Raw genomic sequence first — 12,959 nt, 5'->3', positions numbered from 1 at the left:
TTCACTTTGTGGTACACCTGAAACTAACACCATGTTGTAAATCATCTATATTCCAATAAAAATTATTTAAAAGATATTTGCTTTTTGAAAAAAATTAAAATTAGAGCTTGATTTTCAACCTGAGGGTCATAGTTATGAAAATAAATGTGTTGCCTCATGTAGCACAAAGATTGTAAGATGAGCACTCTCAGAGGGAAGACATTCTAAAACCCAATAGTAAACATCCAATATTAAAAAATAGATGTCAGACTTTCCTGGTGGTCTAGTGCTTAAGATTCCATGCTTCTGCTGCAGGGCGTGCAGGCTCAGTCCCTGGTCAGGGAGGTTCCCACCTGCTGTGCAATGCAGCCAAAAACATTTCTTTTAAATAGATGACAATTATTCTAGTTTAGTTTTACTTTGACACACAAATTTAAGAACCTGATCCATATTCTGATTTATCCCTTATTAAGTATTCAAATTCAAAAACTATCTTCATCTCATATAAAGCACATCTTAAAAAAAAACTTTTCTCAACACTCATTTCATGAATTTCTGTGTGGATCATAACAAACTGTGGAAAATTCTTAAACAGATAGGAATAGCAGGCCACTTTACCTATCTCCTGTGAAACCTATACGCAGGTCAAGAAGCAACAGTTAGAACCAGACATGAACAACAGACTGGTTCAAAACTGGGAAAAGAGTACATCAAGGGTGTATATTATCACCCTGCTTATTTAACTTATATGCAGAGTACATCATGAGAAACGCCGAGCTGGATGAATTACAAGCTGGAATCAAGACTCCTGGAAGAAATATCAACAACCTCCTATATGCAGATGATGCCACCTTAATAGCAGAAAGTGATGAGGAACTAAAGAGCCTCTTGATAAAGGTAAAAGAGGAGAGTGAAAAAGCTGGCTTAAAACTCAACATTCAAAAAATTAAGATCATGGCAACCAGTCCCATCACTTCATGGCAAACAGATGTGGGAAAAGTGGAAACAGTGACAAATTTTATTTTCTTCAGCTCTAAAATCACTACAGATGATGACTGCAGCCATGAAATTAAAAGAAGCTTGCTCCTTGGAAGAAAAGCTATGACAAACCTAGACAGCATATTAAAAAGCTGAGACATCACTTTGCTGACAAGGGTCTGTGTAGTCAAAGTGAAAGTGAAAGTTGCTCAGTGGTGTCCAACTCTTTGCAACCCCATGGACTATGTAGTCCATGGAATTCTCCAGGCCAGAATACTGGAGTAGGTGCCTTTCCCTTCTCCAGGGGATCTTCCCAACCCAGGGATCGAACCCAGGTCTCCCACATTGCAGGCAGATTCTTTACCAGTTGAGCCACAAGCAAAGCCCAAGAATACTAGAATTGGTAGCCTATCCCTTCTCCAGCAGATCTTCCCATCCCAAGAATAGAACTGGGGTTTCCTGCACTGCAGGCAAATTCTTCACCAACTGAGCTATCAGGGTTTTTCCAGTAGTCATGTGTGGATGTGAGAGCTGGACTATAAAGAAGGCTGAGTGCTGAAGCTTTCAAGTTGTGGTGCTGGAGAAGACTTTGGAGAGTCCCTTGGATGGCAAGATCAAACCACTCAATCCTAAAGGAAATCAACCCTGAATATTCATTGGAAGGACTGATGCTGAAGCTTAAGTTCCAATACTTTGGCCTCCTGATACGGAAAGCAGACTCATTGGAAAAGACCCTGATGCTGGGAAAGATTGAGGGCAGGAGAAGAAAGGGGTGACAGAAGATGAGATGGCTGGATGGCATCACCAACTCAAAGGACATGAGTGAGTGAGTGAAGTCGCTCAGTTTTGTCCGACTCTTTGCGACCCTATGGACTGTAGCCTACCAGGCTCCTCCGTTCATGGGATTTTCCAGGCAAGAATACTGGAGTGGGTTGCCATGAGTTTAAGCAAACTCTGGGAGATAGTGAAGGACACAGAAGCCTAGGGTGCTGCAATCCATGAGGTTGCGAAGAGCTGGACACCACTTAACGACTGAACAACAACAACTCTCAAAAGAAAAAAAAATTCTTATAAAATGACCCACTTATTTGGGACTATTATGAGCTAGAATCTAAGTTGGTCTAAGAAAAGGAATCTATTTAGTTCTATTGAACCGAAGCAGCATTTATTTAACTAGTAAAAATCTAATAAGAACCTACTATACAGCACTACTGCTGCTGTTAGGTTGTTCGGTCATGTACAGCTCTTTGCAGCTCCATGGACTGTAGCCTGCCAGGTCCCTCTGTCCATGGGATTTCCCAGGCACAAATACTGGAATGGGTTGAAATTTCCTTCTCCAGAGGATCTTCCTGACCCAGGGATGAAACCCGCCTCTCCTGCTTGTCAGACATCTCCTGTTCGGCAGGCAAATTCTTTACTACTGAGCCAGCTGGGAAGCACACTGTATAGCATAAGGAACTATACTTAATATCTTGTAATAATGTGCAATGGAAGAGAATCTGTATAACTAAATCACTTTGCCATACGCCTGAAACACTGTAAATCAACTATTCAGTTCAGTTCAGTTCAGTCGCTCCGTCGTGTCCACCTCTTTGCGACCCCATGAACTGCAGCACGCCAGGCCTCCATGTCCATCACCAACTCCCAGGGTTTACCCAAACTCATGTCCATTGAGTCGGTGATGCCATCTAACCATCTCATCTGTCGTCCCCCTCTCCTCCTGCCTTCAATCTTTCCCAACATCAGGGTCTTTTCAAATGAGTCAGCTCTTCACATCAGGTGGCCAAAGTATTGCAGTTTCAGCTTCAACATCAGTCCTTCCAATGAATACCCACTATACTTCAATTTAAAAAAACAGTAGAAATCTTCTTAAGTAATATATTTCTACTTTAGGCCTTATTATCATCCAATAATAAAGGCTTTCTTTTTTTTTCCATTTTGTAACATGTATTCCCTCCAAACTTATCAGAATGAATTATAGTTCTTTTTTCTGGTTTCAAAGACAGATGTATTCATGCCTAATTCTCACTCACTTTAATAATAACAATAAAACAAATTACTAAGATTTACCATTAAAAGACTGGTAATCTAAATAAGGTAACTTTATCACAGAATATAAATAATATTAGAAATATTCTATCTACAAAACAATATTTTAAAGGTGGGCACTATTTTATTATTCATAAATAAAGACAAGATTATTACAAGGCTTCCCATTCTAAAAGATATAAAAATAAATTCAAAACTTCTCCTTCTATACAGCACCATTGATAAAACATCTACGTTAAAGATGAAAAGTTTCTCTACTGTGAGGGTCACTCAGAGAGGTTCACAGCGTTACATAGAGAAGAGAAGAGGGAGGAGGGAGTTAGAGGTGACCCAAATGAGATGAGGTGAATTCAATAGTGGAGAGAGTGGGGTAGCCAGTAGTCACTTCCTTATGTGCACTCCACAACTGGACCACTCAGATGTTCACGGAGTTATACAGAGAAGAGAAGACGGAGGAAGGAGACAGAGGTGGCCAGAAGGATAAAAGGGAGGAATGAAAAGGAGGGAGACAGATCCAGCCAGTAATCAGTTCCCTAAGTGTTCTCCACCGTCTGGAACACACAGAAACTCACAGAGTTGGGTAGAGTAGAGAGGGGTTAGGGAGGAGACACAGGCGACCTGGTGGAGAAAAAGGAGAGTCCAAAGGGAGAGAGAGTGGTCAAGCCAGTAATCTCGCTCCCTAGTGAAAAACGGGTCCTGAGGATTGGGTTCTTAAAGGTACAAAATTGGTAACAAATACATAAAAGCAAAAATTAAAAATCTAGAGTAGAGTTTGGAATTTCAAAAATACGATGTTAAAGAAAAGAAGAAGGAAAAGAAAGAGAGAAAAAACGAACAAAGAAAAACAAACAAGGTCATGAAAATTATAAAGAAAATACAGGTACAAAATTGATAACTAATACCAAAAAGCAAAAATTAAAAATCTAGAGTAGAGTTTGGAATTTCAAAAATACAATGTTAAAAAAAAGGAAGAAGAGACATAAAGAGAGAAAACAAACCAACAAACAAAAACAAACAATGTCACAAAAATTATAAAGAAAATACAGGTACAAAATTAATATCAAATACCAAAAAGCATAAATTAAAAATCTAGAGTAGAGTTTGGAATTTCAGATATACAATGTTATATAAAAGAAGAAGAGAAAGAAACAGAAAAAAAAAAAGGCACAGAAATTATAAAAAAAACTATAGGTACAAAATTGATAACATATACCAAAAAGCTAAAATTAAAAAACTAGAGTAGAGTTTGGAATTTCAAAAATACAATGTTAAAGAAAAGAAGGAAAAAAAAAAAAAAAAAGGTCAAAAAAATTATAAAATATATATATATGAAGTTTGCTGAAGAAGAAAAAAATAGGGTCTTTTTTTTTTTTTGCAAAGTAATAGGTTATAAAAGTGAAAATTAAAGGAACAATAGAGGACTTTAAAAAAATTTTTTTTCTAAAAATTAAAAAAAAAAAGAAAGAAAGAAAGAAAGAATGATCATAAAAATAGTAAAAATATATCTAGGACTTTCTCTGGTTTTGTTGTGAGTATTGTGGGTTCAGTTCATTTTTGGCTAGTTCCTTGGTCCGACTTATATTTCTCAAGATCTATAGGCCCCTTCCTATGTAGTCCATAGTAACCACGGGGTTTTAATCTATTGCCTGTAGCTTCCAAGGCGTTTCCCTCTGTTATAACTTCTTCTGTTTACTGGTCTCTTCAGTGTCTGGTTACCGCCCTGACACAAAGGGGATGGTGGGGGAAACTTTTTTTTTTTTTTTTAGCACAGCAGGATCCTCTATGACCCACCTCCCAGAATATTGGAAATAAAAGCAAAAATAAACAAATGGGACCTAATTAACCTTAAAGGCTTCTGCACATCAAAGGAAACTATTAGCAAGGTGAAAAGACAGCCTTCAGAATGGGAGAAAATAATAGCAAATGAAGCAACTGACAAACAACTAATCTCAAAAATACACAAGCAACTCCTACAGCTCAACTCCAGAAAAATAAATGACCCAATCAAAAAATGGGCCAAAGAACTAAATAGACATTTCTCCTAAGAAGACATACAGATGGCTAACAAACACATGAAAAGATGCTCAACATCACTCATTATCAGAGAAATGCAAATCAAAACCACTATGAGGTACCATTTCACACCAGTCAGAATGGCTGCGATCCAAAAGTCTACAAATAATAAATGCTGGAGAGGGTGTGGAGAAAAGGGAACCCTCTTACACTGTTGGTGGGAATGCAAACTAGTACAGCCACTATGGAGAACAGTGTGGAGATTCCTTAAAAAACTGGAAATAGAACTGCCTTATGATCCAGCAATCCCACTGCTGGGCATACACACTGAGGAAACCAGAAGGGAAAGAGACACGTGTACCCCAATGTTCATCGCAGCACTGTTTATAATAGCCAGGACATGGAAGCAACCTAGATGTCCATCAGCAGATGAATGGATAAGAAAGCTGTGGTACATATACACAATGGAGTATTACTCAGCCATTAAAAAGAATTCATTTGAATCAGTTCTAATGAGGTGGATGAAACTGGAGCCTATTATACAGAGTGAAGTAAGCCAGAAGGAAAAACACCAATACAGTATACTAACACATATATATGGAATTTAGAAAGATGGTAACAATAACCCTGTGTACGAGCAGCAAAAGAGACACTGATGTACAGAACAGTCTTATGGACTCTGTGGGAGAGGGAGAGGGTGGGAAGATTTGGGAGAATGGCATTGAAACATGTAAAATATCATGTATGAAACGAGATGCCAGTCCAGGTTCGATGCACGATACTGGATGCTTGGGGCTAGTGCACTGGGACGACCCAGAGGGATGGTATGGGGAGGGAGGAGGGTTCAGGATGGGGAACGCATGTATACCTGTGGTGGATTCATTTTGATATTTGGTAAAACTAATACAATTATGTAAAGTTTAAAAATAAAATAAAATTTTAAAAAAAATTCAAAATATATAATTTTCTAAATTAATCAAGCTTCCTATTTGTACAGTTTCTGAAATCTGCTCTTTGATTGATGGCTTCATGAATCTTCCTAACAGAGTCGTGGAACAAGAGATTGGAATCACAAGTCATGGGTTGGAGAATTTGTCTATCAATTACCAGCTATATGTGAATGCACTTTGTGAATTTAAAGGTAATGTCTATATCTTAATTTGGAGAAGGAAATGGCAACCCACTCCAGTGTTCTTACCTGGAGAATCCCATGGACGGAGAAGCCTGGTAGGCTGCAGTCCATGGGGTCTCACAAAGTCAGACGCGACTGAAGCGACTTGGCAGCATATCTTATTAATTATTATTTTCACTACTGTAAATATTGTACACTGGATGTTGGGGAAAGTTTCAGTTCAGTTCAGTCGCTCAGTCATGTCCAACTCTTTGCGACCCCATGAATCACAGCACGCCAGGCCTCCCTGTCCATCACCAACTCCCGGAGTTCACCCAGACTCACGTCCATGGAGTCGGTGATGCCATCCAGCCATCTCATCCTCTGTCATCCCCTTCTCCTCCTGCCCCCAATCCCTCCCGGCATCAGAGTCTTTTCCAATGAGTCAACTCTTCGCATGAGGTGGCCAAAGTACTGGAGTTTCAGCTTTAGCATCATTCCTTCCAAAGAAATTTTGAAAGTTTAGGCTTCTAAAATAGCCTAGAATTTTATTCTAAAATAATTTTACCACATGCCTAAAGATTGAGAAGTAGCTCCAGTCAACAAAAATAATTCAGATAAAAAAATTATCTTGGCATTTCAAGGAAATTATCTTGGCATTTCAAGGAAATTAATGTCCTTCAGAAAGTCATATTTTAGCCTTTGTTATCTAAAATGGCTATCCACACTTTCGGTTTTCCTTTCTATCACAAAAGATCTGTCCTAAATTGTATTTAATTCTGCTTCCTCCTAAGATTCAAGCAATGTACTTAAAAGCTACTGGTTCATAACATAAGTCTGCATATCATACTAAGAGAGATGCTCCTGAATAGCTTCATATTCAACATAATCGAGCCAGTACTTGGTAATTAATGGAAAACATCAGTTAAAGCAGAGACCCCAAAAAAGTTTAGATATAAATTAAATCAACATTTTTTAAAACGTATAGTTTTAAGGGCTGTTCTGCTGATTAGAATTTCACATAATAGTTCCTTGGACAGCAAGGAGATCAAAACAGTTAAATCCTAAAGGAAATCAATCCTGAATATTCATTGGAAGGACTGATGCTGAAGCTGAAGCTCCAATACTTTGGTCACCTGATGCGAAGAGCTGACTCATTAGAAAAGACCCTGATGCTAGGAAAGATTGAAGGTAGGAGGAGAAGAGGACGACAGAGGTCGAGCTGGTTGGATGGCATCACTGACTCAATGGATATGAGTTTGAGCAAGCTCAGGAGTTGGTGATGGACAGGGAAGCCTGGAGTGCTGCAGTCCATGGGGTTGCAAAGAGTCGGACACAACAGCAATAGGTTATATTACATATACATTATATAAAATCTAATCTAATAGGTTATTAACCTAACTTTGATTTCCTTAAAGAAAAACAAGGACTTAAAGCTATTTCCAAACAATATGAATTTTTGTTGCAATTTTTTACAAGTTTTTCATCTATACCTGACTTGTAGGTGTGTCTTAACAGTCCCATCTTTATAAAGTCTCTCCAAAAATGTTACTTAGCTTTCATAAAGCAAATTATTCTTTGCCTTAATTTATACAGCTTAAAAAACTGAATTATGTAATTATAACAAAAATTACAAGTGCCCTAAACAGTTTGAAAAATGGGGCAGTAGGGTACTGGAGCCAGCTGCCACCAATTCACAAGAGCTAACTGAACACATCTTTCCGAGATCCTCATTTAATGACATCACTTTGGTAGCTTGAAATCAGCCATGGAGGAGTATTTACACCATGCTGCTGTTGCTGCTGCTGCTGCTGCTGCTAAGTTGCTTCAGTCGTGTCCGACTCTGTGTGACCCCATAGATGGCAGCCCACCAGGCTCCCCTGTCCCTGGGATTCTCCAGGCAAGAACACTGGAGTGGGTTGCCATTTCCTCCTCCAATGCATGAAAGTGAAAAGTGAAAGTGAAGTCGCTCAGTCATGTCCAACTTGTAGCGACCCCATGGACAGCAGCCCACCAGGCTCCTCTGTCCATGGGATTTTCCAGGCAAGAGTACTGGAGTGGGGTGCCATTGCCTTCTCCGTATTTACACTATGGATATCAGCAAACATTTTTTAACATTTTTTATTGGAGTATAGTTGATTTACAAAGCTGCATCGTTTTCAGGTGTACACCAAAGTGAATCAGTCATACATACACATATATGCACTTTTTTCCCATATCTGCCATTACAGAGTATTGAGTAGAGTTCCCTGTGCTATACAATAGATCCTTATTAGTTAACCTATCTTATATACATATAGCAGTGTCAGCAAACATTTTATTATTTTTATAATATAAATTTATCTATTTTAATTGGAGGCTAATTACTTTACAATATTTTAAATCAAAGCTTTTTTTTTTTCAGAGAACCAAATGTTAAGCATTTACCAGAACATCATAAGTATTGGGTATAAAGTGGTCCTGCAGTATCCAAGGGTGGTTGGTTCTACGAGCCCCTAAAGATGCCAGCTGCCATCTATGGGGTCGCACAGAGTCAGACATGACTGAAGCGACTTAGCAGCAGCAGCAGCAGCAAAGATGCCAAAATCCTGATGCTCAAGGACTTTATATAAAATTGTGCAGTACACTATAATAGATTCAGTCAGCCATCTGTATCTGTGGATTCAACTGTACTAGCAAACAGCCTACTGACCAAGACCCTTCAGAATGCTCTGGGCTTCAGCCAAGATATTTTATAAGGAAAGTCGTTCAGCAGAGTACAGTTAAGAAAATTCCTACTTTATCCTCAAGAAGGGCCAATGGAGGATAATAATTATTCTTCACATGTCTTTTATGTATTTCACTTTGACAGAAGTTAAGAGAAGATTATTGTTGTTTCTTAAGTAAACTGTTCAGTCTAAACCCCATTGATTCTGTATTCTTACCGTTTTGTGATCATTAACAATCATTAGTTCCAAATATTTCATTTCTTCAAACACACCACGGGATGGCTATAGAAAATAAAAATATGTGATCAGAATGGTGGTTAAAGAAAATATCTCTAATGCTGACTGTTAAATGGAAGACTGACTTAGAATTTCAGAACTCTTTGCTGCTCACGTTATGAACATCCTCAAAGAAACCTGGTCAGGGAAATGGAAGGAAAAAGTGACTATAAAGTGTGGGTAAACACACAATTGGGCTTCCCTGGTGGCTCAGTGGTAAAGAATCTGCCTGCCAATGCAGGAGACATGCGTTTGATCCCTGGTCCAGGAAGATCCTTTGGAGAAGGAAATGGCACTCTAGTATTCTTGCCTGAAGAACCCATATAGTCTGTAGGGTCACAAAGAGCCAGACACGACTTAGCAACTGAACAAAAAAGACAAAACATACAATCGGGCTTCCGCAGTAGCTTAGTGATAAAATATCTGCCTGCAATGCAGGAGACTTGCAGAAGACATGGGTTTGATCCCTGGGTGAGGAAGATCCCCTGGAAGAAGAACTGGACACCCACTCTAATATTCCTGCCTGAAAAGCCCCACAGATAGAGGAGTCTGTTGGGCTATATAGTCCATGGGGTTGCAAAGAGTTGGACATGACTGAGCAACTAAACAACAACAAATGCACAATTGCTCAGAAAAGAACTGTATTTAATTATCATTAGGTATTCATCCAGATAGAGAGCAGCTCATGTGGTTTTCATACAATTTTTACATGTAAAAATATTCTAGAGAAAAATGCATAATTACTAATATGTTAAAATAAATAAATCTCAATAAGAACAGCATAGTACATCTGGAATAGGTACCAGTGTAGTCATATAGAAACCTGAATTCAGGGGAATTAAATTCTCATAATTTCACTGTACTAATTCCTAACCACACAACTTCTCAAAGGAACAAATGTTGACAATTATCATGTTCTAAAGTTTGATTACTAGATAATCCTTTAAAGAGCAAGGGCTAAGTATTTTAGCTGTCATTTGGACTATCATTTGTTTTTCATAGTTAGCAGAGCACATGGTCATTGATCAGTTTATATTTGATAAGACTGGACTGCAGTCAAACGTCAACAGTCTATACAAAATTTATTATTACCAACTGCAATTTCAAGAGTAAGCAAAAACAGATCTTTAAGTTAAAAAAACTGTATCCATAATCACCACAATACAAAGACAAGATCATAAAAGAGAGGGTGATTTGACCTATCACTAAGTTTTTGATGGCTGGTGGTCTAATTTTCCATAAAAATTACATTTAGCAAAACATTATCTTAAATGTGCAATTTTGGGGAATTCCCTGGCAGTCCAATGGTTAGGACTCCACATTCTATTGCAGGGGCATGGGTTCAATCCCTGGTCAGCAAGCTAAAATCCCACAGACTGTGTGACACAGACAAAAACATAAAAAGTGCAATTTTCAGTATAATTACTCATTAAGTTATCAAGTAAATTACCATGTAATCCATATGCTGTGGAATTAATTTTTGGTTACATAGCATTCACCATGTAATTACTAAACGGTCCCCATCATTACAGCTTTCTAACCTATTATGAAATAGACTAAGAATATAATTTCAATTCCAAAGCCCCTATACATTTATCAATACATAGGAGCTCTATGAAAGTTGTTGATTATATAATTACAGGCTTCTTATTTAGAAACTCAGTGCCACACTCACATTTACTGCTCTCTTCTGTCTCCTTTTCAGCCACTGTAATTCAGATAGAAAGGGCCACCGGTCACTGCTTTCCATACCTGTGCAAAAGAGAAAGAATACCAAAATTTATGTTTGACTGCATTTCAATGGGAGAATGTTTTAAAAATATTATGTGAGGGAATAGCAGCATTGATAGCATTTGTCTTCTCAAAATGAAAATAAACTAAGGTGGGAAAAGCACGCCAATTATTAAACAGTTCACATTTTCATGGTCACAAATGTAATCCAAAAGCATCATTTTCTTCCAAACCTCATGAAAAATACAATGAGCTATTCAAGACTCCTGGGAATATGCATATTTGATCCACAAGCACCTGATCCTAGATATCTGAAAATTTAGAATTCTACTATACTTAATTCACTTTATTTTTTAAATGCTTTCCTTTTCTTAAAGGGTTTTTATTATTTGGCTTCACCAAATCTTCAGTCTCCATTGTGGCATGTCAGGGATCTAGTTCCCTGACCAAGGATCAAACTCAGGTCCCCTGCACTGGGATCGTGGAGTCTTAGCCACAGAACTACCAGGGAAGTCCCCTTAATTTATTTTAGAATTAAAAAGAATGCATGGTATAACCCTTTGCATAAATTACTAAGAACTTTTGGTACTGATACACAGAAATAACATTGCATATCCCAATAATCCAAAAGCGGCTTTTGCCAAATCAGCATGCTTAAGATGCCTCAGAACCAGACCATAACAGAGAGAGTACCAGCTGGTCAAAGAGCAGTAAACTTCCATGAAAATCTAAGGATGAACCTCCCTGTAAATAACTGTTAGATATGGCCACACTCTACAGTTTCTAACACAGCTTTACATCTGAGTTTCATATTTCAGTCTTTCCATTGGACATGACTCTTCATGCTTCATTACCTGAAAGCCACATGAGCTGCCCACCAACACTGCTCACTCCGGATCTCAAACCAATTGCACTTTCCAACCAGCCTGCGTATCTACCAAGTTTCAAGTCAAAGCTTCTAGTACATAAAACAGAATGGCTACTTTAATGAAAACTTACTGAGATTCTTCATTTGCTTAGAATATTTTCCTGCCAAGATTTTCTGGATTATATGTGGTCGACCTGTGCTTTTCTGAAACAAAAACAATTAGTCAATTAAAAAGCAAGATATGATTACACCTGTATGGAACAGTGCTAGCTAGCACTTTCTCTAATATCCTCCCTAAAATGGGAATATTTATATGCTAATGGTTTAGTTACCAAAAATGAAAAGTATATGTCTTGTTAAAAGTTGAACTTCAAATGAAATAGAGCAACATCCAACTGCCCCAGTTTAGATAAAAAGCATAGTTTCATTAGTACTCTTAAACCTTAACTTTCTTCAAACCCATGCATAAGAAATTCACAAGAAAGAAACACAAATGGGCAATGATTGCACAATGTAAGATGAATACTTTAACACTTCTTCAAAATGCAAGTAAAAAGATATGCCAACTTTTGCCAGCAGGTTGGCAAAGGTTTAAAAATTATGACAACCATAGTCAATTACAGTTGCAAGGCAAAAATCACTCTTACACACTGCTGGTAGCACAGGTCAGACAGAAATTTAATAAGTCCATCAACAATCTTGAAAATATCCATATCCTTTGCCCAAGATATTACACTTTTATTAAAGTCTTATTTCCATCACTATAAGCTTCCATTACTCAGTACAAAGGATGTGCTACTAATTTATCAATTTAATGCTCACAAGCACTCCATATGGTGCATATTTCATTGCCACTTAACAAAAATATTGAGGTTCAGAGGATACATTAATGAGTTAAAATTATATTACAAAATAATGGTCCATTTATTTTTTAAAATATGGGAACATATCACTGAAACACTGGAAGAACGTGCACTGAAAGGTAAAGAGAAGTTATCTCTAGGGGATCAGATAATGGATAAATACTATTCAGTTAAATATTTGCTTATTGCACTTCTCCAAATTCCCCACAATGTTTTATAATCAGAAAAAAAAACTTATTTTAAAAAGTGCTCTTAGACATTGACGTATAGAACAGTCTTATGGACTCTGTGGGAGAGGGAGAGGGTGGGAAGATTTGGGAGAATGGCATTGAAACATGTATAATATCATGTATGAAACGAGTTGCCAGTCCAGGTTCGATGCA

General features: G+C 37.7%; 1 protein-coding gene across 6 annotated transcripts in view; it reads right to left on the bottom strand.

Annotated features, from left to right (window-relative positions):
* Positions 1-12,959, bottom strand: part of ADAM23 (ADAM metallopeptidase domain 23) — a 197,607-nt gene that overhangs the window by 65,913 nt on the left and 118,735 nt on the right. For all 6 annotated transcript variants that reach the window (XM_070770820.1, XM_070770825.1, XM_070770837.1 and 3 more), the window contains exons 7-9: positions 11,845-11,917; positions 10,790-10,866; positions 9,055-9,120 (exon numbers count right to left, since the gene is read on the bottom strand). In XM_070770820.1, the coding sequence (XP_070626921.1) occupies positions 9,055-9,120; positions 10,790-10,866; positions 11,845-11,917 (216 nt within the window). The remainder of the gene's footprint in view (positions 1-9,054; positions 9,121-10,789; positions 10,867-11,844; positions 11,918-12,959) is intronic.

This window comes from Bos indicus, chromosome 2 (assembly GCF_029378745.1).
Source record: "Bos indicus isolate NIAB-ARS_2022 breed Sahiwal x Tharparkar chromosome 2, NIAB-ARS_B.indTharparkar_mat_pri_1.0, whole genome shotgun sequence".
In the NCBI taxonomy this organism is placed as follows: domain Eukaryota; kingdom Metazoa; phylum Chordata; class Mammalia; order Artiodactyla; family Bovidae; genus Bos; species Bos indicus.
The sequence above is the reverse complement of the archived record's forward strand: the minus strand, read 5'-3'. Positions and strand labels throughout refer to the sequence as shown.